The 27271-nt window shown below is 41.3% G+C and overlaps 1 protein-coding gene across 1 annotated transcript; it reads right to left on the reverse strand.

Annotated features, from left to right (window-relative positions):
- Window positions 1-15614: 15614 nt before the first annotated feature.
- On the reverse strand, window positions 15615-27255 carry TMEM267 (transmembrane protein 267). Its single transcript, XM_021553909.3, has 4 exons — window positions 27108-27255; window positions 25047-25236; window positions 23233-23620; window positions 15615-17355 (listed from the first exon to the last, which is right to left on the reverse strand). Exons 3-4 carry the CDS (start codon window positions 23554-23556, stop codon window positions 17020-17022), a joined length of 660 nt encoding a protein of 219 aa, XP_021409584.1. The 5' UTR covers window positions 23557-23620; window positions 25047-25236; window positions 27108-27255; the 3' UTR covers window positions 15615-17019.
- Window positions 27256-27271: the final 16 nt, after the last annotated feature.

Genomic DNA, 27271 nt, shown 5'->3' on the forward strand with positions numbered 1-27271 from the left:
TCCTGGGACTGGCCATCCCAGTGCGACTCTTTCCTCTCCCCAAAGCCCTCAAACCCCTGTACCCAGTTTAAAACCATGTTATTCGATTCCTGATCTCTGTCACCACACCTCACAAAATGGCGCCGGCCACATGGCCGAGCAGCCCGCCACCGAGGGACAAAATGGCGCCTCCTCTCCACCTCCTCACTCCCTTCGGGCCCCTGCCAGTCCCCCTCAGGTTCCACCCCCGTCGAGTGCCGCCCCTGCGTCGGGTCCCGCCCCTACCACCGCGTCGATTGTTACGTCGTCGGGACCCGCCCCTCCAGCCCCCATGGCCACACCCCTGGGTGGGCCCCCGGCGGGAGGGACCGGCCTGCAGGAAGGCCACGCCCCTGTGGGAGGGAACCCCCTGCCGGAAGGCCACGCCCCGGTGGGTGAGCCTGGCCACGCCTCCCCTCAGGCCTCTTCTGGTTCCCACGCCACCGGAACCGGAAGTCGGCCTGGCCGGAAGCAGGCCATCTTGGCCTGCCGGGCTTCATGCCACCGAAGCCCACCGGCCAAGGGGAAGGTCCGAGCCCTTGCTCGTCCTGCCTCATCCTCCGATGAGGATGAGGACAGCGACAGCCCCCGGCCCACACCTAGGCCGGGAGGTGGGTGGGCCCGGATCAGGGCAGAGGCAATTAAGGATGGGGATTTAGAATTCGCAAGACATCTGGGGCCGTTCGCAGCACCGGTGGTGAGGACCAGGGGGCAGCGGCCACACTGGGAGCAACTCCCATATGTGGAGATTAAAGAACTGAGGAAGGCTGCCAAAGACTATGGTCGAGACTCTCCTTTCTTTAAGAATGTATTGGACCTCACTTTCTCGGGCCATACATTGGTCCAGCATGACGTTAAATATATTGCCAAGTCCCTGCTCACTCCCACCGAGCTTTTATTGTGGGACATTCAATGGAGAAAGCTCCTCAAGCCTCTTCTGAAAAAACACAATTTAGCAGAGGCAATTGGAGAGGGAGAGGAAGCCATAGAAGCCCTGGCAGGGGAGGGGGAGTTCAGCCAGCCAGAGGACCAAATACTGTTACCCACGGAGGTCCTAGATGACATCAAGGAGGCTGGCCGAGCGGCACTGTTAAAAATCCCCGATGGGAAAACCCCCCTCCAGAACTTTTCAGCTATTACCCAGGGCCCAGAGGAATTTTTCATAAAATTCGTGGACCGGCTGAGGGAGGCCATCGACCGGCAGATAGACCATCCTGCAGCGAGGGAAGAGCTCCTGAGAAAGATGGCCATGACCAACGCGACAGCCGAGACAAAGAAGATATTAAGGACTTTACCTCAGGACCCCGAACCCACCATCGCACAGATGGTGGAGGCCTGCACGAAAGCCACCTCCACCGAGACCACTGTCGCCCTTGCAGTAAGTAAGGGGATTGGGGAGGCGATGTTGACGATGAACACCATCCGGTGCTTCGGGTGTGGCCAGATGGGCCACATACAAGCCAACTGCCCATACTGGCCCCCGGAGCAACCACACTACTCGTACACACCCTCCCCAAGACCAATACCCAGGAACCCGATGCCCTACCATCAGCAGGCGGGAAACGGGTCGCGGAGCGCGGGGAGGGGCCGCGCAAGGACAACAAGTGGCCCCTCACAGCGCCCAGGCCTCCCCACCATCCGGGAGGACCGGTGGCCCAGCGGACAGTTCCGGAGGGTTGGCGGAGCCACGACGACGGGCTCCGCCTCTTCCGTAGAACCCGCAACTTAAATTCAGACACTCACCGGGTCCTCAAAAGCTCCATCACTGTGACTCTCCAGGATGAGGACCTGGTGAGAGTTCCTGCTGGGTTCCTGGAACCCCCTTACCGTAATTGTGAGGTAACAGTGTTAATACTCGGAGATTGCAGGCTCACACCAGACCGTGTTACCGTCGTTCCTGAAGTGGTGTGTTTTCAGCCGGGGTCCGAGGTCACCGTCTCAGTCGTCTGCCATCAACCACCTTGCACCATCACCAAGGGGCTCCCCTTCGCTGCCATGTACCTCCTCGACGTGACCGACCTCACCGATCCACCAGCACAGGACTATTTCGCTGGACATGACTCCGGGGAAGACAATTTTGTCTTCCTCACACAAAATGTTTGCAAATCCAGACCAATGATTGAGACTGTTCTATCGCTTCAGGGAAAGTCCATCAAACTGGACCTGATGGCAGACACCGGGGCAGACGTCACCATCATACCCCGGTCAAAGTGGCCCCGCGACTGGGAGTTGGTGCCTCCTTGTGGCACAATCTCCGGAGTGGGAGGAGCTGTCAACTCCATGCGCAGCAAACACCTGGTAAGTGTGGAGGGCCCTGAGGGACAGATTGCCACCATTCGGCCTTTTGTTGTTTCATCTAACATCATGTTATTAGGCAGGGACGTTTTGTCCCAATGGGGTGCCCGCCTCGATATCCCTAGCCCTGCATGGGATTTTTAGTATGGGCCACTGCGGAGCGCACCTCCCCACCGCTGAATTGGAAGACCGATGTTCCAGTGTGGGTGGACCAGTGGCCCCTTGTGGAGGAGAAATTAAAAGCGCTCCATGAATTAGTAGAGGAGCAGGTCCGCCTGGGGCATTTAATACCCTCCACCAGCCCCTGGAACACTCCTGTTTTTGTTATTAAAAAACCTGGCAAAGACAAATGGCGCCTGCTCCAAGACCTGCGCAGGGTCAATGAGGTAATCGAGGACATGGGCCCCCTGCAGCCTGGCCTTCCCTCACCCTCCATGCTTCCCCGGGATTGGCAGCTCGCAGTCATTGACATCAAGGACTGTTTTTTCAACATCCCATTGTATCCCGGAGATGCCCCCAGATTCGCGTTCTCCGTCCCTTCCATTAATAGGGCGGAGCCTTATAAGAGGTACCAATGGGCCACTTTGCCCCAGGGAATGAAAAATTCTCCGGTGCTCTGCCAAACTTTTGTGGCCCAGGTGCTTTCGCCGATCAGAAAGCTGTTCCCTGAAGCGATCATCCTGCATTATATGGATGATGTCTTGATCTGCGCTGAAACACAAGCTTATCTGCAGATCACACTTTCCAAAACTGTTAAAGCCATTAAAGCTGCAGGGTTTGAAATTGCCGAAGAAAAGATCCAGCTGTCAGCGCCATGGAAGTATTTGGGCTTTCACATTACGGGAAGGACTGTCGCGCCCCAATCTGTCACCGTCAAAGACGACCCACGGACCCTGCGGGATCTCCAGCAGATCTGCGGTACCATCACGTGGATCCGACCTCTCCTGGGACTCACCACGGAGGAGCTGGCGCCGCTCTTCAACCTGCTACGAGGAGATGGTGACCTAGCTTCCCCTCGCGAGCTAACACCTGCCGCCAAAGGAGCCCTGGAGAGAGTCGCTGAGGCCATACGATCCCGTCAGGCCCACCGTGTGGATCGGCTCCTTCCCGTCACCCTTGCCATACTGGGTAAGTGCCCAAACTTCCATGGTCTGCTTTTTCAATGGGACGCTGGGCGGAAGGACCCACTCCTTATCATTGAGTGGCTGTTTCTCCCGCACCAGCCAGCGAAAACTATTTCAACTCCTGCAGAGTTGATGGCTAGGATAATAATAAAAGCCAGACAACGCCTCCGGACCCTCGCAGGGTGTGACCCGGCGTGCATTTACCTACCTCTTAATTTGGAACAATTGGAATCCCTGCTTCAGACAAACGAAAGTTTGCAAATTGCTTTAGACAGTTACCCTGGACAGATTTCCATTCATTACCCTAAACATAAAATATTCAAAGACACGTTATATTTGGCCCCAAAGTCATTCAAAAATAAAACACCTATTAAAGGTGCTCTCACGGTGTTCACCGATGGGTCGGGAAAATCCCACAAATCGGTGATCACTTGGAAGGACCCGGAGAGTCAGAAGTGGGAGTCTGACATCCAACTGGTTGAGGGTTCCCCCCAGATCGCAGAACTTGCTGCGGTCGTGAGAGCATTCAAAAAATTTCAGCAACCTTTCAATCTGGTAACAGATTCGGCTTATGTTGCCGGGGTAGCAGAACGGGCAGAACACGCCCTGCTCAAAGAAGTTCAAAACAAACAGTTATTCGATTTGCTCACAGAATTAATCTGGCTGATCTCCCACCGAGAGCAACTCTATTATATTATGCACGTCCGGGCTCACACAGACCTGCCAGGAGCTATTGCAGAGGGGAACCGGATGGCCGACCTCCTTGCAATGACATCTCATTACTCTGCACCTGCACTTTCATTAACCTTACCAGACATCTTTGCACAGGCAAGGCTCAGCCATGCGTTTTTCCATCAAAATGCACCTGCCCTTGCCCGACAATTTAAAATATCAAAAGAACAAGCCAAAGCCATACTAGCCACATGCCCAAACTGTCAGTCCTTCGCCCTTCCACCGCTGCCAACGGGGATAAACCCCCGAGGGTTGGCAGCATTGGAGCTGTGGCAAACAGACATCACTCACTATAATCCTTTTGGCCGCCTGAAATACCTGCATGTGTCCATAGACACATTTTCTGGGGCCGTGTTCGCGTCACTCCACACTGGTGAAAAAACAAAAGATATCATCAAACATCTATTCATGGCATTTGCCACATTAGGAGTCCCAAAAGCCATCAAAACGGACAATGGGCCTGGATTCACCTCGACAAGATTCGCACAATTTCTACAACAATGGGGAATTGCCCATTCCACCGGCATTCCCCATAACCCCACAGGACAGGCAATAGTGGAACGCTCCCACAAAGAGTTAAAAAGGCTGCTAGAACAACAACACGATTCGGCTCTGGCCATGACACCAGTTGAAAGATTATGCAAGGCACTTTATGTTCTTAATTTCTTAAATTGTTCTGACCGAGAGCCGAATCCCCCTGCACTCAGACACTTTTGCAATAACACCAGAGCAGTTTTGAAAGAGCGTCCGCCAGTCCTCATCAGAGACCCAGAATCAAAAATCATCTCAGGGCCGTACCCTCTGATAACGTGGGGGAGAGGGTACGCTTGTGTTTCCACAGCCCAGGGTCCCAAATGGATTCCTGGAAAATACGTCAAACCGTACCTGGAGAGCACTACCACGGACCCCCCAGCGAGGAGCAACCCAGCGACCCCATCACAATCACCACCAGATAATGCAGTGGCGTGGCGACGGAGAAAAAAGAAGAGGACCGGAAGACCACCCAACATCGTCTCCCGGGTCCTCATCACAAGGACATACCTACCTCTGCAAGACTTAACAACTTCCGCCACCCCATCCCCTCCTGTGCCGTTCCCTCTACCCTCATACCTAACCCGTCATCCCTTTACCCCTCCGTCCTGAAATTTATTTTTATTTTAACCCAAAAGGGGGAGCTGGGGGAGGGGAGGGAACCAAATGTATGTTGGTAATATTGTTTTGTTTAATTTTAGTACTAGGATGGCTGCCAGAACATCATTCACCCAAAAGGAACAACAGAAGATGTCCCACTGCGCCCAGCTGGTTGCAGCCACGCTTTCCATCCTCCTGTGGCTGCATGTAGCAGATGGCTGGGTGGTACCACAGCCGAAAGAAAATGTCTGGATCACGCTGGCAAAGTCCTTGCAGCAGGATAACCTATGTCTGGCCATGGGCAACGTGGACAATCCCCTGTCCACTTGCCTGGTAGGGGTCCCCTTGGTAGCTGATGATTGGCCGGTATCCAATTCCGACCTGCTCCGAACCACGGGTAGGAGGCCTAACCCGGTCGATACTTGGGATGAGTGGACCAAAATTTTGCCCAACAGCAAAGAGGAACCCCAAGAATTGGACTTACTGGGGTCCTCCACAGCTAGATATTGTGTCAAATTCTATTATAGGAGGCCAAGTCAAAATTGGCACGGAATTGACTTGGCCAAAGACACATACCGGAAAGATGTAACACCTATCAGTAAAAAATATAACAGCCAAACCTGGTGCAATTATACTAGCCAGGTGATTTCGGTTTCATCCACTCATCCCAAGACATTGCCCAGGGGGATGTTTCTTATCTGTGGGGACAGAGTATGGTCGGGAATTCCATCTCGGCTCCAGGGAGGCCCATGCAGCCTTGGCAAGCTTGCTACCCTCACTCCAAACAGAACTCAAATTCTAGATTGGAAAAAAGAAAGACAATTGGCACGCACCAAAAGATCATATGCTCAATTCGACGAAAATTGTGACTCCGAAATTTACGATTGGGGAAAAACAAAGAGGGTCGCTGTATCCATCTTTTTACCATGGTATGCAGCAGCTAAGGCCCTCGGTGAGCTTTCTCACCTGGAGTGTTGGATAAGCAAGCATGCCAACGCCTCGTCTGCCGCCCTCTCCGATCTTCTGGCAGACCAGCAAACCACCAGGCAAGCCACATTACAAAACAGAGCGGCTATTGATTTCCTGCTGCTCGCCCATGGCCACAGCTGCGAAGACTTCGAAGGATTGTGTTGCTTCAATTTAACATCACGAAGCACTTCCATCCAAGCCAACATCCAGCGGATCCGGACCGAAGTACAGGACATCAAAACGGAAACTTCGGCTGTGGACCCCGTCCACAAACTATTGATGCAGTGGGGCATTCCCGGGTGGGCAGCCTCCATTTTAAAAGGACTCTTTTGGATTTTCATAATTATCCTTCTCATTTCAGTTGCCTTAACCATCTTCAAAAAGACGCTTACCAAGACTTTGGCAAATATTTATTTAATTAACAAGAACGGGGGAGATGTGGGAGGGGACTTGGGAAACTGTCCCCCCGAATTACCCTGGGAGGTGACAGGTGTGTAGTTCCCTGCCTCCCCTGTTATCAATCAGTATGTCTGTCATCCCTTGGTGCTAGAAAATTCTTTGTTCTTTATACCTCCATTGGTTCCTTCCCTGAAACCGCTCTTTCCCTTTACCCTCATTGGTTATAACCCTGCCACTCGACCCTGACTCTGCCCCCGAAGCCTTCCCTCACTGAACGCTTCATGCCTGGACCCTCCCTCTCTTGTCCCCGTTATAATCCCGATTCCGCCCCCCGTTCGAGGCTCTCAGAGCGAGCTCCCTCCCGGAGTGGTTGTTTTTCCCTTCGCTCCCTGAATTGCTGTTCCTCAATAAACGCTCTTGGAAATAAAGCCGCCTGTGTGCCGTCCCGCCTTCATAGAGGAAGATTTCATTACGCTATCCGGCTTCCGAGGACTCGGCTCTCTGACAAGCAGAGTGGTCAGAGACCCAGAAGCCTCAAATTCCACTTAAAGAAATGTGGTCACCAAATATTCCTCACTTACAGTAAAGGTTGCATCATGAAACTACCACAGCAAACCAAACTCATCTCACAGGCAGCAGATAGAGGCTGCACAGATGTAACAGAATTAATTTGATTTGTAAAGATACACAGGAATAAATCTGCACTTTAAATGCCTTTTAGGTTATGTTAACCAACCTAAGTTGGGCAAGTAAATTTTTTGTTTAATCTCATTTACACTTCAATACCACTGACTTTATGTTTCTAGTTAAGGATGGACCACCCTAAACTGTCCACTTCTTCAGAGTCTGGCCTCTTTTGAAAGGCTTCGGGTTGCAAATCAAACAGGAATAAGAGACAAAACTTTCAAGTAAATGCTGACTGTCCTGCCATGGGGTGGTTCTGTGCCCTCCAGAAGGAGGAAACACATTGCCTTCCTGTAATCTCTTTCAATGCCTGTTTTTTCCAATTATCCAGTGGTTTCCAGTCCATCAAATACTTGGATAGAAAAAGTCCTGCATATTATATTTATTGAGTAACTTGGGGCATGGGGTTGATTTACTTTGGCAAGTGAATTTGATATTTTAGTTCCTCATCACTATTCCAGATCCCATTTCCTGGCACTGCAAAGTTGTTTGCAAAACCTGCTCTGTTTTTGTAGTTTTAAAACCCAAACTATTTCATCACTTTAGGTCAGCTAGCAGGAAGTGACTGGTACATACCATTTAACCATGAAACTCCAAACTAGTCCTCACAGAGTTTGAAACAAGCTCCACTATAGATCAATCTTTTTCTTGAAGAACTACATTTCATCATAACATTCTCCATTCAGCTCTCCTTCTTCAGCTTCAAATAATTTATCTTAGAACACACTTATTGGCTCAGCTACTCCATTTGTTCATAGTAGACAATAAGCTTTTTTTCCTCCTCTAAAATAATTAGGGATCTAGTGAGATTGGGTAATTCTTACAAAGCACATTGGAGACAAATGTGAAATGCTACCACCAGGAGACTCATGAGACAGAGCACAGAAAGGACTAGTCATGGACTGGAGAAAAGAAAACAAGTGGCAGTGAAGTTTTATTTTGATAAAGTATGAAGGAATAAAACATTGAAATGTATTTTCTGTATGCCCCATAGCACCTCTGCTCAATTGTCTTGATTTTGAAACCCTAGCAAAAAGCCTTCAGAACACTGGTAACCAAATTTTCTTCTATATTTAACTCTACATGTTCTTGCCTTCTGTGTGGAGCAGCTAAAGGCTGGCAAGTATGGTAAACTTTGGGATAGAAAGCAGAAACAGCAAACACCCTTTGTAAACATGGCAGGATGTGAATGTTTTCAAACAACATCTCCAAAGCAAAGCATTCTGTTGCCTTTTTTTTTTTTTTTTTACAAGTCTAGATATAGCACAAACTTGGAAATTTTTAGTAGAAGCTGTCCTCATTACACTGAGAACATCAGTGTTTATTACCACTGTAGATGTAATTATGTCAGTATGGAATCTCAACTGAAACATAAAGCTTCTGTCTCCAGCAGTAACTTCTACCAAGTTCCCTGAAATACCACCAGAGCAAGGGAAATAATTTTTTCTCTATCTTCAATCAATAGTAATGGTTTTGAGAGGTGCTTCCCCCGCCCCCTCTTGGTATCACCTACCACCAACTGAAGAACAGAGCATTCTGCTACCATCAGGCAACTCATCATCCCCTGTGCATTTGAAACCTTTCCTCTTTTAAATAAGGTTGGTATTTGTGCACCCTGTGTAGCAATGAGAACAAGCCCACTCAAAGGGTAGTCCTCCTGCAAGGCAGGGAGGTAGAACAACTGGGTGAAGAAAAAAGCCAGAGCAAAGCAGTTCTCTCTTCAATGCTTTGTTTCCCAATAGACTCTTTCACACTATCAGTTAACTTTCTTGCAGAGGACATCCACCTACAGTGTATTATGTGAGCAGTTTGGACACATTCTCATTAAGTATTCAGTGCATGCTTAGTCCAAGGCGTTTTCCATCTTTTGTTGAATACCTTTCATAACCATGACAGGTGAATGCTTGTGAATATGTGCCAAAGGCAAAAAGAGCTGTCCTCAACACTTTTAAAGCTTTCTATCTGCTCACTAAAGAGGGGAAATGCTCACACTTGGTGACTAAGAAAACCTCCTTTTCTGCAAAGCTAATCCAGGCAACAGAGAAATACAGAAATGTGCCAACATTCCTTACTTTGAAAAAGACAGCAGGCATATACTTGTAAATCAAGTACCTGCCAAACTGGTTTTCTTATCTGAAATGAGTTTTCAAGAAATTCGATCATCCAACAAGACTTTCAGTGGCTGAAATTCATTGGGGAAAAAACCCCTCTTTTTTTGAAACTCATTATTTTCTTTGTAATAGAAGCAGGTTTTAACACTCACAGAAACCACTGAAGCATGAAGCCCCATAAAGCATATACTCAAGCCATGGTTTCCCTTAACTAACATTGCAGCATTCTTTGCACTGAGTCTGCAGATGGCAGCAGCAAATACAGCCCACACCTCCCTGGCAGTCCTGCAGAGCAGTAGCAGGAGTTTCTAACTGCAATAAATGGATATCATGACAATATCAGGTGGTCAGCTTTTCTATATTACCACAGAGACTGCAAGCTAGACCACCTAATACTAGCTCTACTTTAGTAAACTTAAACAGAGCCTCTTCTGTGTCAAGTTTCAAGGGAGAAAAAGGTGCAAACTTTTAACAGATTAAACTTTTAACAGTTCCTAGCCTAAGTCTCCATACACTGAATCTAGAACAAATAGTAAACTGAAGCAAAGATTTAGCACTAGAAACTTCAGCCATGATAAATATTCTCACTGAAACTGTGAAATCTTTCAAAGAGACACTCCTGTATTTGGACAGATGTTCACAAAATTATCTGACTTTACAATAAATGTCTCATCTGCATTTTAAAAGTCAAAACTAATTTTAAAAAGCTGGTCATCCCTTTACTGAAATATGCTAGTCCAGAAGTAACTATAGCATCAATGCTTCTTGAGAACTGCCTCTAGTTGTTTCACTTTTTAATGTTTACATTATTATGTTACACATCAAAGAACACCTGGATATAGTTCTTGAAGAAACATTTTTCTTCTCCAGCAAGGGGAAATCACATGAAGGATAGGAAGACAAGCCCAATCTACAATCCCAATGATATTAATGTACCATCTAGTTAGAACAATCTGTGATGACTTGAAGGCAATTCAGTACACCAGAAGCATACATCTTTCTTAGGAAGATATAAATCATATTTTAAGCACCACCAAATAGACTGAGCAGTCACACACTGAATAGAAAGGGTCTCTATGATTGTTTACTACCAGACAGATGTCTACCACTTACATTTGCTACACCCAGCTGAGCAATCTGGTGCACTTGAGGCAGTAGGATCATGCTTATAATCCAACCTGAGTTAAGTCAAGCACCAGGAGAGCACATGAAACACTAACAGTGTCTCTGCAGCCATATAAAATTACTAGAAATGCCATTTGGTCAACATTTATACAGATATTTAAATGCAAGATGCATGATGCTAAAGCATGTGGAACTATTTTTCACCATGGGGGAAAAATACAAATAAATCATGTGCACACATTTTTAAAGTTCTGAGTGTCTCTGCTTTGCTTATTTATGTTGTGCAAGGCATACAGAATACTCACACAGAAGACAATGACAAAGCGCTCAAACTTTCACCTTAACAAAACATATGAAATAGAAGGGAAGATTTATTTCCACAAGGACTAATGAAACAAAAAGTAATGCTAGCTAGAGCATTTTCTCTCCAAACCACAACCATACTTCCACAAAAAGACCAGGAAATAACTGAGTGTTTGTATCTACATATTGTATACAGCTACATGAACAAGATAACACAGATGATTTTGTTGGAAATACATTCATTAAGCCTTACTACTCGAATCTTATGGTATTCACTTGGCCCAGAAAAACCTCAAATTTTTAGAGCAGTCATCTCAAACTTTACTTCTAAATTGCTGGCAGTATTACATAAAAAGGAGGTGGTTTTGATAATCAGCAATTTGAATGGAAATGTGAAACTAGAAGCATTCTACTTTCTAAACTCCTTATGTCCATATTATGACCACTACCTTTAATTTATTTTGCACAGTTACTGTACTGAGCTTCTTTGGCTCATTTGTAAAAACTGATGTGAATGACTGGACAGCTGTTTAAGAAAATTACCCCACACCAGGTAAGAAACCCTTGCTCAATTTAATTTTTAAATGGAAAAATGAGATCAAAGTAAGACTAAATTCCTTTGGCAACATGAGAAAAGCTCCAGGGATATTACTAATATTCCTAGGCCAAAGGAGTTATTTCTGTGGTGGATATAGTAACAGCAACTCAGCCAATTATCCCTGTAACAGTTTCATTATAAAAATCCAATTTCATGCAGATTGTTCACTTATATTTACTAAGACAAATGTTTTCAGTCTATTACTTTTGATTAAACAAATGTTTTCAAGAAGTGCCTACAAACCTACTGAATGCTTCCATCAAAAGGACAGTATAATCTCTTTTCTTGTTTTCAATATTCTGAAGATTTCCTTGCACTAAAATGTTTCTGCTAAGTTGTAGTATGGCTTGTTTTCCCCAGGCACTGAGACAAACACTTCTCCTCATTCCAGCAAAAGCCAATACAAAATTGGCTAAACAAAAGGAAAATTACTATATTGTTGGGAAGGATGGGTAAATATAATAATTTATAAATAATACAGCCAGGATGAGAATGGTCCTCCCTGCTGGCTGGACAATGCCCTTGCCTACGGATGGGTCCAGGGGTCAAGTGGACTGTTCCATCTCACCCCCCAAAATGTATGGTTCACCCTGCACCTGTACCCTCCCTAAAACATCAAGTGCCTGTAACCCCATTGGCCTGAGCCTTGTTCCAGCCCACCTTGAAGCCCCCTGAGGGGCTCCGAGGGGTCACACAGCCTCTTGGAACTTCCCCTCCTCTTGGATCTTCCCCCTCTTAGGACCTCCACCCTGTCCTAGAGCATCCTTTTGCCTCTCCCCTCCCCCATCCCCTCAAGCCTCGCCACGTGCTGTGTCTGGCAGCTCCAAGCAGGACCTTTCTGCATCCCTAATAAACCTGATATCCCAAGAGCAGCCTCCAGAGATCTCTCCTCTCCATTCACCTAAACCGTTCTGGAGCGCAGCTCACCCTACATTATATGAACACAGAAGGAAGGATATGTATGTATCAGTGTGTGATATATATATTTACATATACATAAATGTATATATATATGCATATACAAAAACACAAGTACTGTTTAACAGAATGTTTAAATAAGAGGAAACCATTCTACAATACAGCATTCAAATATACAATTTGAAAATATAAATTCAAAAATTCAATGCAGAGAGTGTAAAATTTGGGAAATTTTAAGAACGAACTGAAGGCACCTGCTTTGTGATGAACACAAAGGGTACTTCCATTTGACAGCTCTTCTTTTGCTTCAATGCAAGGTCTGCCTGTAACAGGGAAACAAAACTTAGTTTGTGGGCTCAAAATTTCTTCTGTCCTGAATAAATTTATATAATTGACAGAATATAGATTGGCTCAATTACACAAACAGACATGTACTCTTCTGATGCATTTCATCACTTAGCTTCATCCTAACAGTAATGGAAAAAAACCATGTGTCCAAAATTAACTGTGTACTAATATGTCCTTCAGACTGAGTTTTAACCCCTTCTCTCTCTTTGTGGAACTTTATTTCCATTAGTGGAGAAAGTCAATATACTTAGCATCATTTTCCTTGGGACATGAGATCAATTATGAGTAATTCGCTTACCAATATCTAATTAAGGGCACATGATATAATATATACTGCACTGTAGTAAAAAGTGATACCAACAATTAGGTGAAAATACAGATTTGATTTTAAAGTAGAATACAAAGCTATAGAAAACATGTTCACACATTCTGTTAAAGCCACTAGGCAATTAGGAGGAATTTTATCTTATTTCTCCACAACTGGGGAGAAGAAACAGTCTAACATCTGTCTTTAACTTGGGCTATTAGTACCTATTTTTTACAGCAAAAATCCATCAAAGCAAGAAAAAATAAACCACGCAGTTCTAACAAAGTAAGTCACAAAAACCCAAAACTTTGTTCAACTTTTTAAGTTCAACTTGAAAATACATGGAAAATTTTTAGATTGGTTTATTAAAAGAATCACTGAAAAAACTAACATTTTAGTGATATGTATCATACATATCTATGTATCATACATTGTGCACAACATCATTAGCTTGACTTGGCAAGCCATGTTTTGTGCAATTCACCTGCTTTTTGTATTTTACACTTACCTGTTACAGTAATGCATGCAGTAAAGCACAAAGTCATTATACTTTTAGTATCTTGATTTATTTTTGTTATGGTTTTGCTAGACATGGTGTTGATGCATAGCTGGAAACATCAGTGAATTTGAAATGCACATGAAACACTGATAAGGAATTATTGGGCAATTTACCTGTAGCAGGCAGGTGGTGGGTAAGGAGGTGTAGCAGGATGCTCTGCCTGGATGGCAGTAAAGCAGCAGGAATAATGCCCTGTTTGCAAAGTTATCAACTGTGATTTGAGGAGGGGGTTGTCCTGGTGCTTTTGGTGCTCAATAATGCTGAAACCAGCCTGATTTATCAATCCCAGAGCTAAACACTCTTGACAGAAAGGTGAAGCTGTGGCAGACCTGGTAAAGTACTGGATAAAGCAACAAACAAGTGGTACTATTAGTACTGCTAACTTATCTGAAGATGTTGAACTGACACAGCTGGCCTGGAAATCTTCCCATTTATTAATTAGTGGGGAGGGTCTTCCAACAATCTTTCTGGAGATTCCTTCCTTGAATTGGGATTTGATTCAAGGTTACACCTCAAAGCTGAAAGAAAGAGATTTGCCCACACTCATTGGTATGGGTGAGTAAAATCAATCTCTACTTCATAATTTCTTTCGCTCCCTTGGATATAATTGCTTCAATATTGCTTCAAAAATAGTGGACTGAACTAGACTAGTAGTTATAGCTACCCACACTGTGTAGTAAATAATTCTGATTAAGATCTTTTAGTCTCATCATTATCATAGTAAGTTATAACTCTAATAATAACTCTAATTTATTTTTATGTAGGTACTTCTGGTTTGTCATCCTTAATCCTGTGGGACAAAGCTGTGAAAAGGTTCAATTAATCCATCAGCATAAACCACTGACAGGGTCTGGGCTAAGGCTGGATCCAGCTGCACCCAGAGGCCTCTATGAGGAGTTTAGAAAGCAAGAGGGCACTGTCTGTGCCTTGTGACTCAACGAGGGGGGGCTTCTCTATAATCTCTGTAGCTCCCACTCTGCCCAGAACACACAGGCTGAAACACCTAACTTCCCCTTTGTACTCTACCCTGGCACCCACAAATTACAGCAGTACATGCCACGTGTCAGTTTACCTTGAAAAGCTGCTGATGGCCTCAGCTAAGGCTGCCTAAATGTCAGGTTGAGGTGTGAGACTGCCATGTCTATCTGCAGGGAAAGAAGTCATGGTACAAAGTACTTGCTACTTTCCCCAACATGTGTCTGACTGGGGTTCACCTATTGCTGTGTCTAGATCTAGACATAATGAGAATGAAAATACATAGTTTTAAACTACTGAAGATGTACCCATTAACTGGTCCTTAAACATAACTAGAACAGTAGAGTACTGATCTTAAGGACTGTGGGTAGACATACAGTTTCCAGAAATGCTACAGCTACAGTCTGAAAGTGAGAAAGTGTAATTCTATACGTTGCTCCTATATACATTTCCCTTTGCCAATAATCTAGATAAAGCACAAAATTATATAAATATTATACCATGAAACAAGAATACAGAAAATTTTCTACATGGGCTTCAGTGTTAACCCCTTGCACAAAATTTATTCATTATTGGCATTCTGTAGCCAGTAATGCAGTTTAACATACAGGATAGAAGTAAATGAGTGAGCAATGCTCCTCTAGTAAACCATCATGCCTTTGGATGAAAACCAATTTCGATCTGAGGGCTCTAAAGGAGGACACTTCTTATGCTATTTCTGGAAAACTCTAAAGGACAGAAATCCACAGCATGAGAATAACTCTCTAAGGAATGTTTTGCTCTTTCAATCTTTCCAACAAAGAAACCTTATATTAATTTTATAATAAAGGCTAGACAGGCCCACTGTACTATCAGGCAAGTTTGTGTTGGCATACATTTATAACATGAAGAACAGACAGGACTGGGATTATTCTTCTGGCATAAAGACACACCTTAAAGAGGTGCAACATTTTCCATGATTAGCATAGAATGCTGCAAAGAGCCTTAAGTATTCTGCAGCCAAAGAAAGTTTCTGGTACTCATTACAACAGGCATGTCATTTAATACTTTTTTTTTACACTTTATTCTAATATACATTTAATAATGTAAATGTACACATCATGTAAACCCTTACACCTCTTGGTAACCTAAGTTAAACACATGCTACCTTATACATGCAGTTCCATAAAAATGATCCCCTTTGACAGCTATTCATCACAAGCTGGAGTAGTTAAGGCCCCTTTCTTTAATGGGCAGTGAATAAAAAAATTTAAAAATTATTTATAGACATTCTCAGCCAGTACATCATAAACTACACAAGTCTAGACAATCTTGTCTAGTTAGACAAGACCAGACAACTTTTAATTTGGGACTCTTTCTGAGAGATGTCTATAAATGAAAACTGAATAGTCCATAGTGCAAATTACTACCTCATAAACTGCAGCATAATAACACTTTCCTTATGGATCTTCTTTATGAGGAAATTTATATTTCTGTATTATAACAGCACTAATAATAATAATAACAATGCATTTTATTTTACACTTATGAGGATGATATTGCACTTAATAGAAAATGCTTTACTGAGTAGTAATGTCTTTAAGCAAACCTGTGTTACAAGCAATTTTTATTTTCTTGTGTCTCCCTGAATCTTCACATGATTCTTAAATATTTACTAAAATTCCTTGGTTCCAAATTAAACAGTATTCATAATTAGTGTATTTTAAAAAATTAAACAATTTGGCCAACACACCATAATACTATAACTGAACTGTCTACTCCTTTCTAATTGTGAAGCTAGTAATTATCTGCAAATTTAGTAACATGCAACTACAGGGAGACATACAATTTAGTAAAATACTCTGTGATTACAGGTTCAAAGAGGTGTGGATAGATAGTGTGAAATACATGTGGTATTTCTTTTAAAATGGTTGAATACAAGAATCTAGCAGGACTGCTAACATATTAATATATTTGAAAGGCTGAGGGATTTTTTTTTTAGAATTGCCATACATTATTAATACCTAGCATTTATATAGAACTTCACATTTTTAAAGTGCTATACAAATACTATCTGGATGAAATGTATTCTCCAGAGGCAGGATACAAATCCAAAGTGAATGGTGATCAAATGAATGGCACCATAACAGTAAAATGTAATGTAATTACTACAGAGAAGAACTAAGTAAGTTATAATCAGCTCACTATACCTGAACTATCATGGAAGACCACACACTGTACAAGGAAAATGTACACATATAAAATTATTATCATTCACTAAATAGGTCCTATGGCCACAAGGAATTGACACAAGAGCTGTAATTGGTTCCACAACCTTAAAATGCCTAATTCAGAAGGTGTAGGAAACACAAAGAAACCCTTCAGTGACAGACAGGCAGGTCATTCCATGTGCTAGCACAAACAACCTTAAAAAGCCATTATTCCTATACATCAATGCGGATTCCATGTTTTATGGACATTAATTCTCTAGTGCCCGTTAAATACATAATAAATGAACACAGATGAGGTAAAGATGCTGTAATTGCCACATACAGCCAATATGGCAAGGGAGGAGTTTTTCCAAACGGGCAGATCCAGAGGCCATGACGAACCCCGTCACGGACATGATGAGAAGTCCAGGATATGAACAACATCCACGGAAGAAAGCACCACGAGTCCTTAAGCCTGAAAAGCTGCATGATAAACTTTAATGTCAGAGCCACCACAGGAATCACAGTAGAACAATGAAGAAGTGGTCTCCGTGGAAGAGTCAGAGCAGCCTGAAGAAGAGAAAAATATTACAACCAATGGCTACAACAGTGACAAGAGAAGAAAAGTTTCATGACTGTTTAGAGATGCATTGTCAGGTGACTTAAGTGGAAGCAGAAAGAAAAACATACTGTTCCTTTCCATTGCACTTAATTTAAAGCCAATTTTATGCATGAGAGTTGTCTGCTGCCCAGGCTCTACTGTATGATACGAATCATGCATCTTACTACATACTATCATCAGCAAAACAGGAAGGGAGAGGGATGAGGAATCCTGTTTGTCATAGTCAGGTGGTACCAAGGAACTTGTATAAACTGCTGCACTGATTATATGTATTTAATTTCAAGACAATCAAAAGGAAAACAACCACGCAATACACTTGAAATATTTAGTATGTTTTACTTGAAATAAATCATGTGCTTTAATGGCACTTACTCCCAAAAATACATCTTGTATTTGACTACAGTTGTAACCTGTAAAGTTAGTTTAGTTGCACAGTGTTTAAAACACAAAAGTAATTTTCAATAGGACAAAAATATTGGCAAAGTTACATGTATTTTGATCACCTTGAGACAGTATTCTTCATAGACAGGCAAAACAAAGTTCATAAACCAAGATCTGAAACATTTGTGACTGGGGTTTTATATCAACAACTTGTTTAACAGTAACTCAGTTAAAAGCTTGATATTTGGTTTTAGTAAGGTGAATATCTAGCTAGTGAGATTAGATTTAGCCATTTTAAGAAGTGATAATGTCTATTGAATATACATGTCTGAGAAGGTATTCTGTGCTTATACTCATTAGCAACAACACAATTCAAACCCATTCAAAAATACCCACGTAATGGTATTTTGGATTTCTGTTTGACAAATAAGTAGATTATTGTATCTGTAAGTGCAGGAGAAACAACAGCACGCTACCAGAAGGTCCACAGAAGTGCTGATGTGATATTCCTTGGCTCAATTCATTATTGGGGGACACTCAGAAAACCTGTAACAAGGCCCCACAGATATAAGGTGACAGTGTATCTTTGCTGGGTTGGACACATCCCTCACTGCACCTACTGCAGAAGGCAAACAAAGTATCTCTAACCTGTACATTCTTCAGATGTATTACTCTTTGCAGGATTCAACCGCAAGAGGGCCGGACAGTGGGACTCTGGAATAGGTTTATCACGTTCATGCATAATTTAGATAATTGCATGGAATATTATGGTCTCTGCAAGGAAACTGATGTTGCCTTAGCCAGTTTATTAACTGATTAGAGATGGGAAGTTATGGGCTACCTTGAAATACAACAGGTCATGCTTTAAACCACAACCTTAAAAGGCTTGCAGGAAGCTTTGTTCTATTAGCTTCCCACCACATGACTGTCCGTGACTCCTGATCAGGTAATGGGATTTAAAAGCTCACAAATGCAACAATTTTTAACTCTTAATGTTGTGGACCCATTTCCTTTAAGTTGGAGCAAAAGATGTATTTTCTTCAACTTCAGATCTCTTTCACATAAGCAGATCGTTCATGGATTAAGGTAGAATAATCTTGTGATGGTGAAACTGTTTATCACCTGCCTTACAAAGAATCTGATTTTTCTAACTGTCAATAAGAGGCTCACTAACTTAATTTTGAAAAAAACGGAATAGTGGTATGTTTTGGCATATAATCTATTGACTGGCCTCTACTTCTGCATTTTGAAAAAAAAAAAAAGCAATACTAAGGTCCAAATTAGTTTTTTTCCTCTGGCCTATTAAGATTAGATGCCAACAGCAACACAGTGAGTAAGGAAAATTTTAATGTTACTAATGTACTCAGTTTATCATATTGGTGCCAAGGTGATGCTTAAATTCTTTCCATATAAATTTCAGATGGCAGGGTTGTTAATATAGCAAACCTGAGTATTCAATTTCAGCAAGAGAAGGTCCTAATCTGTAACTGCAGTACAGCCATCAAGCTTCTGATATGCTGTTGTTCAAGGTCTGAGAGAACAGTCTGTTTCCTGTTTTACATTCTGTGACTAAAGGAACTTACATCCTTGAGTTGACAAGCCCTAAAGACTGACAGGTAGTTCTGTTTGCTAATATAAGCTGCTATACTCTCTTTCTCCTAACAGGCAAACTTGTTTGCCTTTAGAAAGCACCAGATCTTTAAAAAAACTCCAAAACCCACAAAAAACCAAAGAAACAACAACAAACAAAACAAAAAAATCACTGCAAAATACCAGAAAATCAAGCCTTTTCCATGTTAAACTTGCTGGAAAAAGTAGCAAACAGAATTTATTTGTAAATGACCTTTTCAATTTGCCTATATATGCAATCAGATGCAAGATCATCTTGCAGTTGCTGCTCCTCCAGCCTCTTTCACTACAATGAGCAGCTGGAGACAGGAGACAATAATTGCACGCAGAAGAACCCACGCAAATTTTCTGCTTTAATGCTCATGGTGACACCATGGATGTTATGTAACAACAGATGCTCCCTCACTGATACTCCAAGATGCTTCACAAGCCCAAAGTCTTTAGTTCATAGTAACATATTCAATGTAATATATAATAGTAATATTAACAATATAGTAACATATCCAATGCTACATCAATTGTGCTTGTGCAAAGCTTAATCTCTAGTTCCAGAAATGCTTCTGTATGGCCCAGATTAATCAGGGGTGGCACATTTCCCAGCAGTGTTATGTATATTTGCCACTGACTACATGTTCTACGCTTCTAAAATTTGGTGAGTCTTTAGCAACAAGACAGCAACTTCTGTGTGTCTGTTCTGCAACGTGAGTGTCTGGGTTACAATCCTGGTGGAGTCTGGGAGCAGCCCATCATGTCATACCAGCACTCCTGACTGACAACAGGCTGCAGGAACTACCATCTTTGGAGTAATCAGTGAGACAGGTTCTTCTGTACTTGTGTGCACAGTGAAAACCACGTGGAGCACAAAGAACTACAAATTCCAAGTAGTGGAGTCATTGTAGACTTCATACTTGTTGCAAAAATAATGTGGGCAAAAGGTCAGATCACGTGGTACTCAGTACACAAGTATTTATCAGAGCAAATATACGAATACCACAGGTGACTATTTACCCTGAATACTGCAGAAAAATAATGATAACCATGAAAAACAGACCAATGGCCAAACAATCCAAGTGCTGAGTGGCATCAGCAGGAATAGAAGTAGGTGACTAGAGTAGTGTGAAGGTAGCAATTGGAGGTAGAAGGCAGCACCGCCTTGTGCTGCATAGAAAGATTACTCCAGAAAAAATAACTCGTCATCAGATTTAAAAGTGATAATGATGAGCTTTATAGGTGATTGTGTACAGTAATGTGAAATATACTATTGGTACAAATTAGCAATAGTGGTGTGGTTGGTTAATTAGACTTATTAATTTATTAGTTATTTAGTAATGTGTTGCAAAAGCAGTAAACATGTTAGTCTCTTAAAGCAGTTACTCTCAACCATGCAATTTAAAGATAAAGAATGGGACTGTAACTACCAAATATGTAGTGAAAAAGTATTCCATGAAGCAATAAATAATATAGGTGACAGCTTGAAATTATGCCAAGAAACTGACAGGCACATCATATTAAGCCAACGAAAGAAAAATTACATATTGCAATCAGATCTATCTGGCCAAAGAAGAAAGGTTTATGGGGATTACGTTACATCACAAACCAAAGGGACTCTGATGGAACTACAAGAAGAAAAAACCTGTAACAGATTATGATTCTTTTTTAATAGGACAGAAGCATTGTATATTTGTGCCATTGAAAGGAATTAAACTATAGTATTTACCTCAAATGGAGTCTCACCTAAAATACTACTGATGGTTTTGGACTGGACCCTTTAGAGGTAATTTAGGCAAAAATGCAATACATAGGAGAGAGGAAAAATAGTATGAGATTTAGAAAACATAAATTTATTTCCTTAAGATTTTTTTTTTAAAGTAATTTAGTTGAGAAGGGAGCCTTTGCAAAGCACATTGGCTTTGCAAATTTTAATGATGCTTTTGCTCTAAGAGTCAAGAGACCTACACCAGATTATTTCCTTTATTAGCCCACTTAATATATGGAATGTTTTGTGCTGCTAATTTGAAAAACATTTTGGGGGAGAGCACAGAAATCAGCTGTCTTTTGCTAAAAAAAAAAAAAAAAAAAAAAGTTAAACAACAAGAGAACTACATCTAACTGTCATCAGCAGTTAGAAAATGAACTGCTATCTGCTTGGGAACTAAAACAACACAAGAAGAAATTAAGTCACAAAATTACAAAAATTTACTTGGTTTCACATAGTAGGGATAGGCTAAGCTACATAAACGTTCCCCATCATGGAAGGTGTAAGGATATTTAACCTTGCCTCACTACCAAGTGGCAGGTCACCTCCCAGTTCCATAACACAATTCAACAGTCCACTTCTCAAACTGACATCGGTGAGGTGTGACATCTAGCGGTTGTAATTGAGAAAAACACTAATAATCATCTCAAATGCATGAAAAAGCAGCGTTAAAATTTTGATACTTTCTAATAGCTAGCCATTCATTAACTTGCATTCGCTGATTTTAAAATAAGAAAAAACAGATGAGAATAATTAGAGATAAGGAGTAGATAAATCCTATGCTATATTGTTATTCAGTAATAATATTATATGATCCATTAATCAACCAAGCTAACTTTCCTTTTCTTTACATAGTCTTATAATTGTACAGCATTTCCACATATAAGAAGCACAGAAAAGGGGAGAACTAGGGGTTGCTTAGGGGAGAATGATGCCAGGGACCAGGATACGCCGGAGCCCAGCTGTCCATGCAGCAAAATGGTGGTCAGTGGTATCCTGGACTGCACTGGGAATGTGGCCAGCATGTTGAGGGACTCAGTTCTTCCCTTTCTCCTCAGCATTGGTAAAGCCAAGAGGGGAAAACTGACCAAATGCATAAATAAGAGGCATCTTTTCTCTACAATAAATAGTGATACTGTACGTAAACAAAAACTATTTTTCCATTGTAAGTCTGATTTTTACATCTCAGCTAAAAGCAATATTTGCCTCTTGCACTTAGCTGTCACCTAAATATTTTTAAAAATTGATAAACCTTTGTTATTCTTTACTTACATGAATATAAAAAACAGGATTTCCTTCCCTTCCCAGCAAACTAGAGGAAGAAAACTACTGGAAAAGAGTGCCATATTCTCAGTAAGATTAGAGAATAATCTTATTGAGAAACTCTGTCCTAACAAGCAGTTCTGCAAATAGATGATAATCCATTCACTTCTTTAGAGGAGCCAATTCACCTTTTAATTTTATTAATAAGCTGATACTTGCTTTCCTACTATTTTTTGGTTTGGGCTTTTATTTTTTTTTTCTCAATGAAATGTATTTAAATGCAAGTCAGACTGCCTTTTTAAATGTGACAGCTCACATATAGCTTGTTTGTAGGAGAAATACCTAGAGCTGGCTAAAACCAATGTATTACTCATAATGACTCAATTAAATTAAACAGAAGCTCTATCATTTATGTTTCTGATATTTCTACCCCACATTTCAGATATTTCTAACCCTTACTGTAAAGAGAAGTGGAATAATCCACCTCATCCAAAAAAGTGTGCAAGGCAGCAGTGCACTCCTTAAGCTGGATAACAAAGCAACTACATGATATATGTAGAATAGCATGTACATGTGCAAAACTCTCTTTTTTCCTTTCTAAGAAGCAGAAACTGAACACTAGATGTAAAATATTTTTATGGCTTTTAAATTTGTAACAACTGCATAAAAACATAACTCCTGTATATCTATGAAATGTATTTTATTAAATTATCAATGGATTTTTTGTCTAGGACATTGTAGAAGAACAACAACATAAACAGTGATAAATTAACAAGTTACTGATCTGTTGACTTACCTTTAATGACAGAGATCCAGCAAGAAAGAAGTGGTCCACATCAATGACAGAGGCAAGGAAACCAGCCAGAGTGACCTCAGTGAAGTCACTTTTTTTCCTGAGTCCAATCACTATCGCCCAGGACCACATCCCCAGTATACCATGCACTGCATTATCAGATAAGGCTCGGAGCCAGTCATTTTGCTGAATGAAGGAAAACTGCAGGAGTCTGTCTGCTACAAAGCAGAATATCCCCAAACCTAGACTGGAAATAACTGATGCTGTGCTGAAAGTCTGGAGAAGAGCGTGGGCCTTTTCAGTCTCAGATGCCATGACAAGAACCATGTTGCAGCACACAAAATATCATCAGGATACACACTGTGCATTGTCCTTTGTATCGTCAGCTGTTCTGTAAATGTCAGAGATCAGAAAGAAAACTATTAAACAAAGAAAATCCATTTGCACAAAACATTTGCTACCACAGCTACAACTGGGCACTAAGACCCTAAATACAGTGCTTGCATTTAACATTCCCAGGGAATTTTTTATTTCGATTAGGTTATTGACTTGAACACCACAGCTCTGAATTAAAACACCTGCCCTGTTTTAATTAGAACGAGCACAAGTAACATGGAGAGCTCTAATACCACTTATTGAAATCTTAAATATTACAAAATAATTTGAAACTTATCTATGATAATACACTGCATGTGTTTCAAGATTCCTTCTGATCTTAAGTACATTCTTTAATCCAATGAAATACTTAACACTGTAATAACAAAAGAAGATTAAGTTTGGAGGATTCTTGAGACGAGACTGATGCTCAAAATCCCAGATTTCTCTATAAAACAACTGTTAAAATTCAGTTTTCAATCTATAATCCAAACCACTCCTTTAATTTACATTCTTTGCTAACTTATGTAGTATTCCCCTGTTAACCTTTCCTGAGAAATGCCTTGTTTCGTTTGGAGATTGGAATGTAGAATAAACCTTAAGGAAACCAAATCCACTAAAATATCTTCATTATTTATAATAAACACAAAGACAACAACCATTTAGTCAAGCAAAGTAATCAAAACCATCTCCTTACAGAGCAAAACTACCTAAGCTTTTCCTCAGCATGTGCTCTAGCAGAGAAGTTGGCTGGTACTTTTAGGATTTTTCTATTGTCTGCCACATTACCTTCACAACTCCTCTTTTCGCAAGAGAAGTTCTGACCCAGCTGTTATACTAGTCTTTTTGGGAAGTTATACAGACAGTTTTAAAGCCTATATCCTGCCTAAAAATGGATACTTCCCATGAGTTTGCCATTTTTGTGCAATGTATTAAATCTTGACAATCCTTCTTTATTAGGTAAATTCTTATTCTGAAGGGCCTTTTTGAATGTATTAAGACTTTCTAAGCTGACACACAACAATTAATGATTTTAAACATATTATAAATATCACAAGACATAAATGTTTCTTCCAGGTTATTTACATTCCTGTCTGTTGTAGAATTATCCACAAGACAGAACTACTGTCAGCCTCTGTAAGAAAAGAAAAAGCCCACTGAATAATTTATTTAGAAAACATTTTAAAAAGTAAAAGAGAAGAAATGTATAGACATTTCCTGAAACAATGTATTTCCTGAAACAATGGAAGTGCTGTTTTCTGGTGGGTGACCTTATGCTACACAGGACATTGCTGAATAAATCCAATTTCTAAGGAAAAAAATGGCAATCTCTTCACAAATGTTTCTTCTACATGGCCATCATGTCAGATTGGATTTAATTTAAAATTACCAAAAAGGCTGTGTAAGAATCCAATCTGCGAAGGGGTGGTGTAGCAACATACCTTTAGAAAGCACACCAGTAATCAGAATCAAACTTCCTCTGTGACTAGGAGAACATTTTTTTTTCCATCACAGGTGCCTTACTCCAGTAGGAAATGTCTACGGTCTATACCTCAGGGCTGAGCCTCTGTACTTTCTGAATCCAGCCTGCCCAGTCCAGTGCAGGAAATACCATACACCATTTGTTCAATCCTAAATAGAAACAAACCAGGCACCGGTAACCACTGATATTAGGCAAAACAGCATACATGAAATATGAACAACATTAAAAAAAATCCAGAAAGAATAAACATATATTTAATTAATTTTTAAACAAATATAACAAAGATAAAAGCAACTTCAGCTACGCTTTGAAGCTCTGTAAAAGAAAGCAGAAAAAAAGGCCATAAACCAAAAAAAGGGCAGAAATAAAACCAGAACATGATAGTAACTAAAAAATAGTAACACACAAAGTCCAAAAACAACTGTTCCAGTCTTCTACACAACTGCATTTCAATGGATAGAGCAATCAATTTTCATAGATTTCTTCTTGTGCCTAGAACATTCCCACCCTATGAAATATTTTTGAGTTGCATTCAGGGATCTCTTTTTAAATTCCACCCCATCACTTAGGGACCTTAGTGAATAGATAAAGACAGATCTAGAAATTCATATAGGAACAGAGGTTGATGTCAGTTCTGTGTTAGGCTTACACTTTTGCTATGGGTAGTATTAGCATGTGTTTCTTGAGCCAGAGTGAAGAGCAGGATGCAAAACTTTCTTCAGGTTAACCTTTGTCAAGAGCTATGTCCAACTGCTCTTTTTAAAACGTCTGTTTCAGTCTCCTTTTGAGACAAAAATGAGTGCTGCCTGTGTAAAAATCAACTCACATTCCCAGGTACAACAGAATTTCCCAGAATTATTCTGCAGATTGTGAGGGAAATCAGACCAGAAAAGGCAAAACTCTGGCCAACCAAAATAATCTAAAACTATACATTTTCATATAAAACTAAAACTTTTTTTTCTTCCTGAAAAATGATGCTTTTCAGGCTCTTTACAAAATAGCACAACACAGTGTCGATTTTTCCAACCTATAAATCTCAGAAAGCACTTGTGTAGTTACAATCTTGCTAAAACAGAAAAGTGGGTAACAATTCACATAAAAACGCTTATAAACCTCTGTGTGGTCAGTACAATTAACATCCTGAAGGGAAGTTCTATGTGGGTTTTACGTAAAACACAACAGCTGACAGAGTAACCCAGCTTTGAGTTGTGGTTTCCCATGACATTTTTTACATGAGACAAAACACTGAGCATAATCTCTCTTCATAGCCTCAAAATGGAATTTTGTAGATATGCTTCATTTAATTTAAGGAAATTATCCGAGTAATTTTATATGAACACACAGTTAACACTTTAAATTACTGTCAGAAGATATTTAGATCAAAACTGTAAATATACTTTTGGGAAAACAGCTAAGAGGCCATGGTGCATGAGCAGAACAAAAATCAAATGGCTAAAATTACCACTTAGAAATATTACTCTGCATAATTTCTCCCCAGTTTTGCACGACGCTATCAGATACGTGAATACATAAAGGAATTCAATGCATGCAGTTAGGATCACAGAATCAAATAGGTTGGGCAAGTCATCCGAGATCATCAAGTCCAACCCACTACCAAACAACACCCTGCCAACTAACAGAATTATGCATTCTAGACGAGAAGTTAAAAGACTTGTAATTCCTTACAATTCTATAATCTCCTAAACCCCTTGTTATTTGATACTGGGTGTTAGTTTATATGTTTAAAACTGCATGAAGCAGAACTAAGACACCAGCTCAAACCTTTAGTATAGTCTCACGGAAAAGGAGATCCCAGCCTATCTGTGAACAACTGATAGTGCCAGCATTTTTGGGTCAGATAATTATAACACATTATTGGAGTGATCATGCAAATATTTTTGAGCCAGACAATTGCAACGCATCATGCGGTGATCTAGCAAATATCTTTAGGCCAGATAATTATAGCGCATTTTTGGGGTTGGAGAGGGCAAAAGCCCAGAAGGAAGCGGCAGGATCCTACCAAGACGCTGAAGAACAAACTGAATTAAACCCATCAGGACATCAGCCTGCCCAGCCGGGATCAGCGGGAGGCCGGGCCCGGCGCTGAGGGCCCGGAGCCCCGGCAGCGCGGCCGCCCCGCGCCGGCCCCGCGGCGGGCGCAGCGCCGCAGCCGGCAGGGAGCAT

This window comes from Lonchura striata, chromosome Z, assembly GCF_050655825.1.
Source record: "Lonchura striata isolate lonStrDom1 chromosome Z, ASM5065582v1, whole genome shotgun sequence".
Taxonomy (NCBI): Eukaryota; Metazoa; Chordata; class Aves; order Passeriformes; family Estrildidae; genus Lonchura; species Lonchura striata.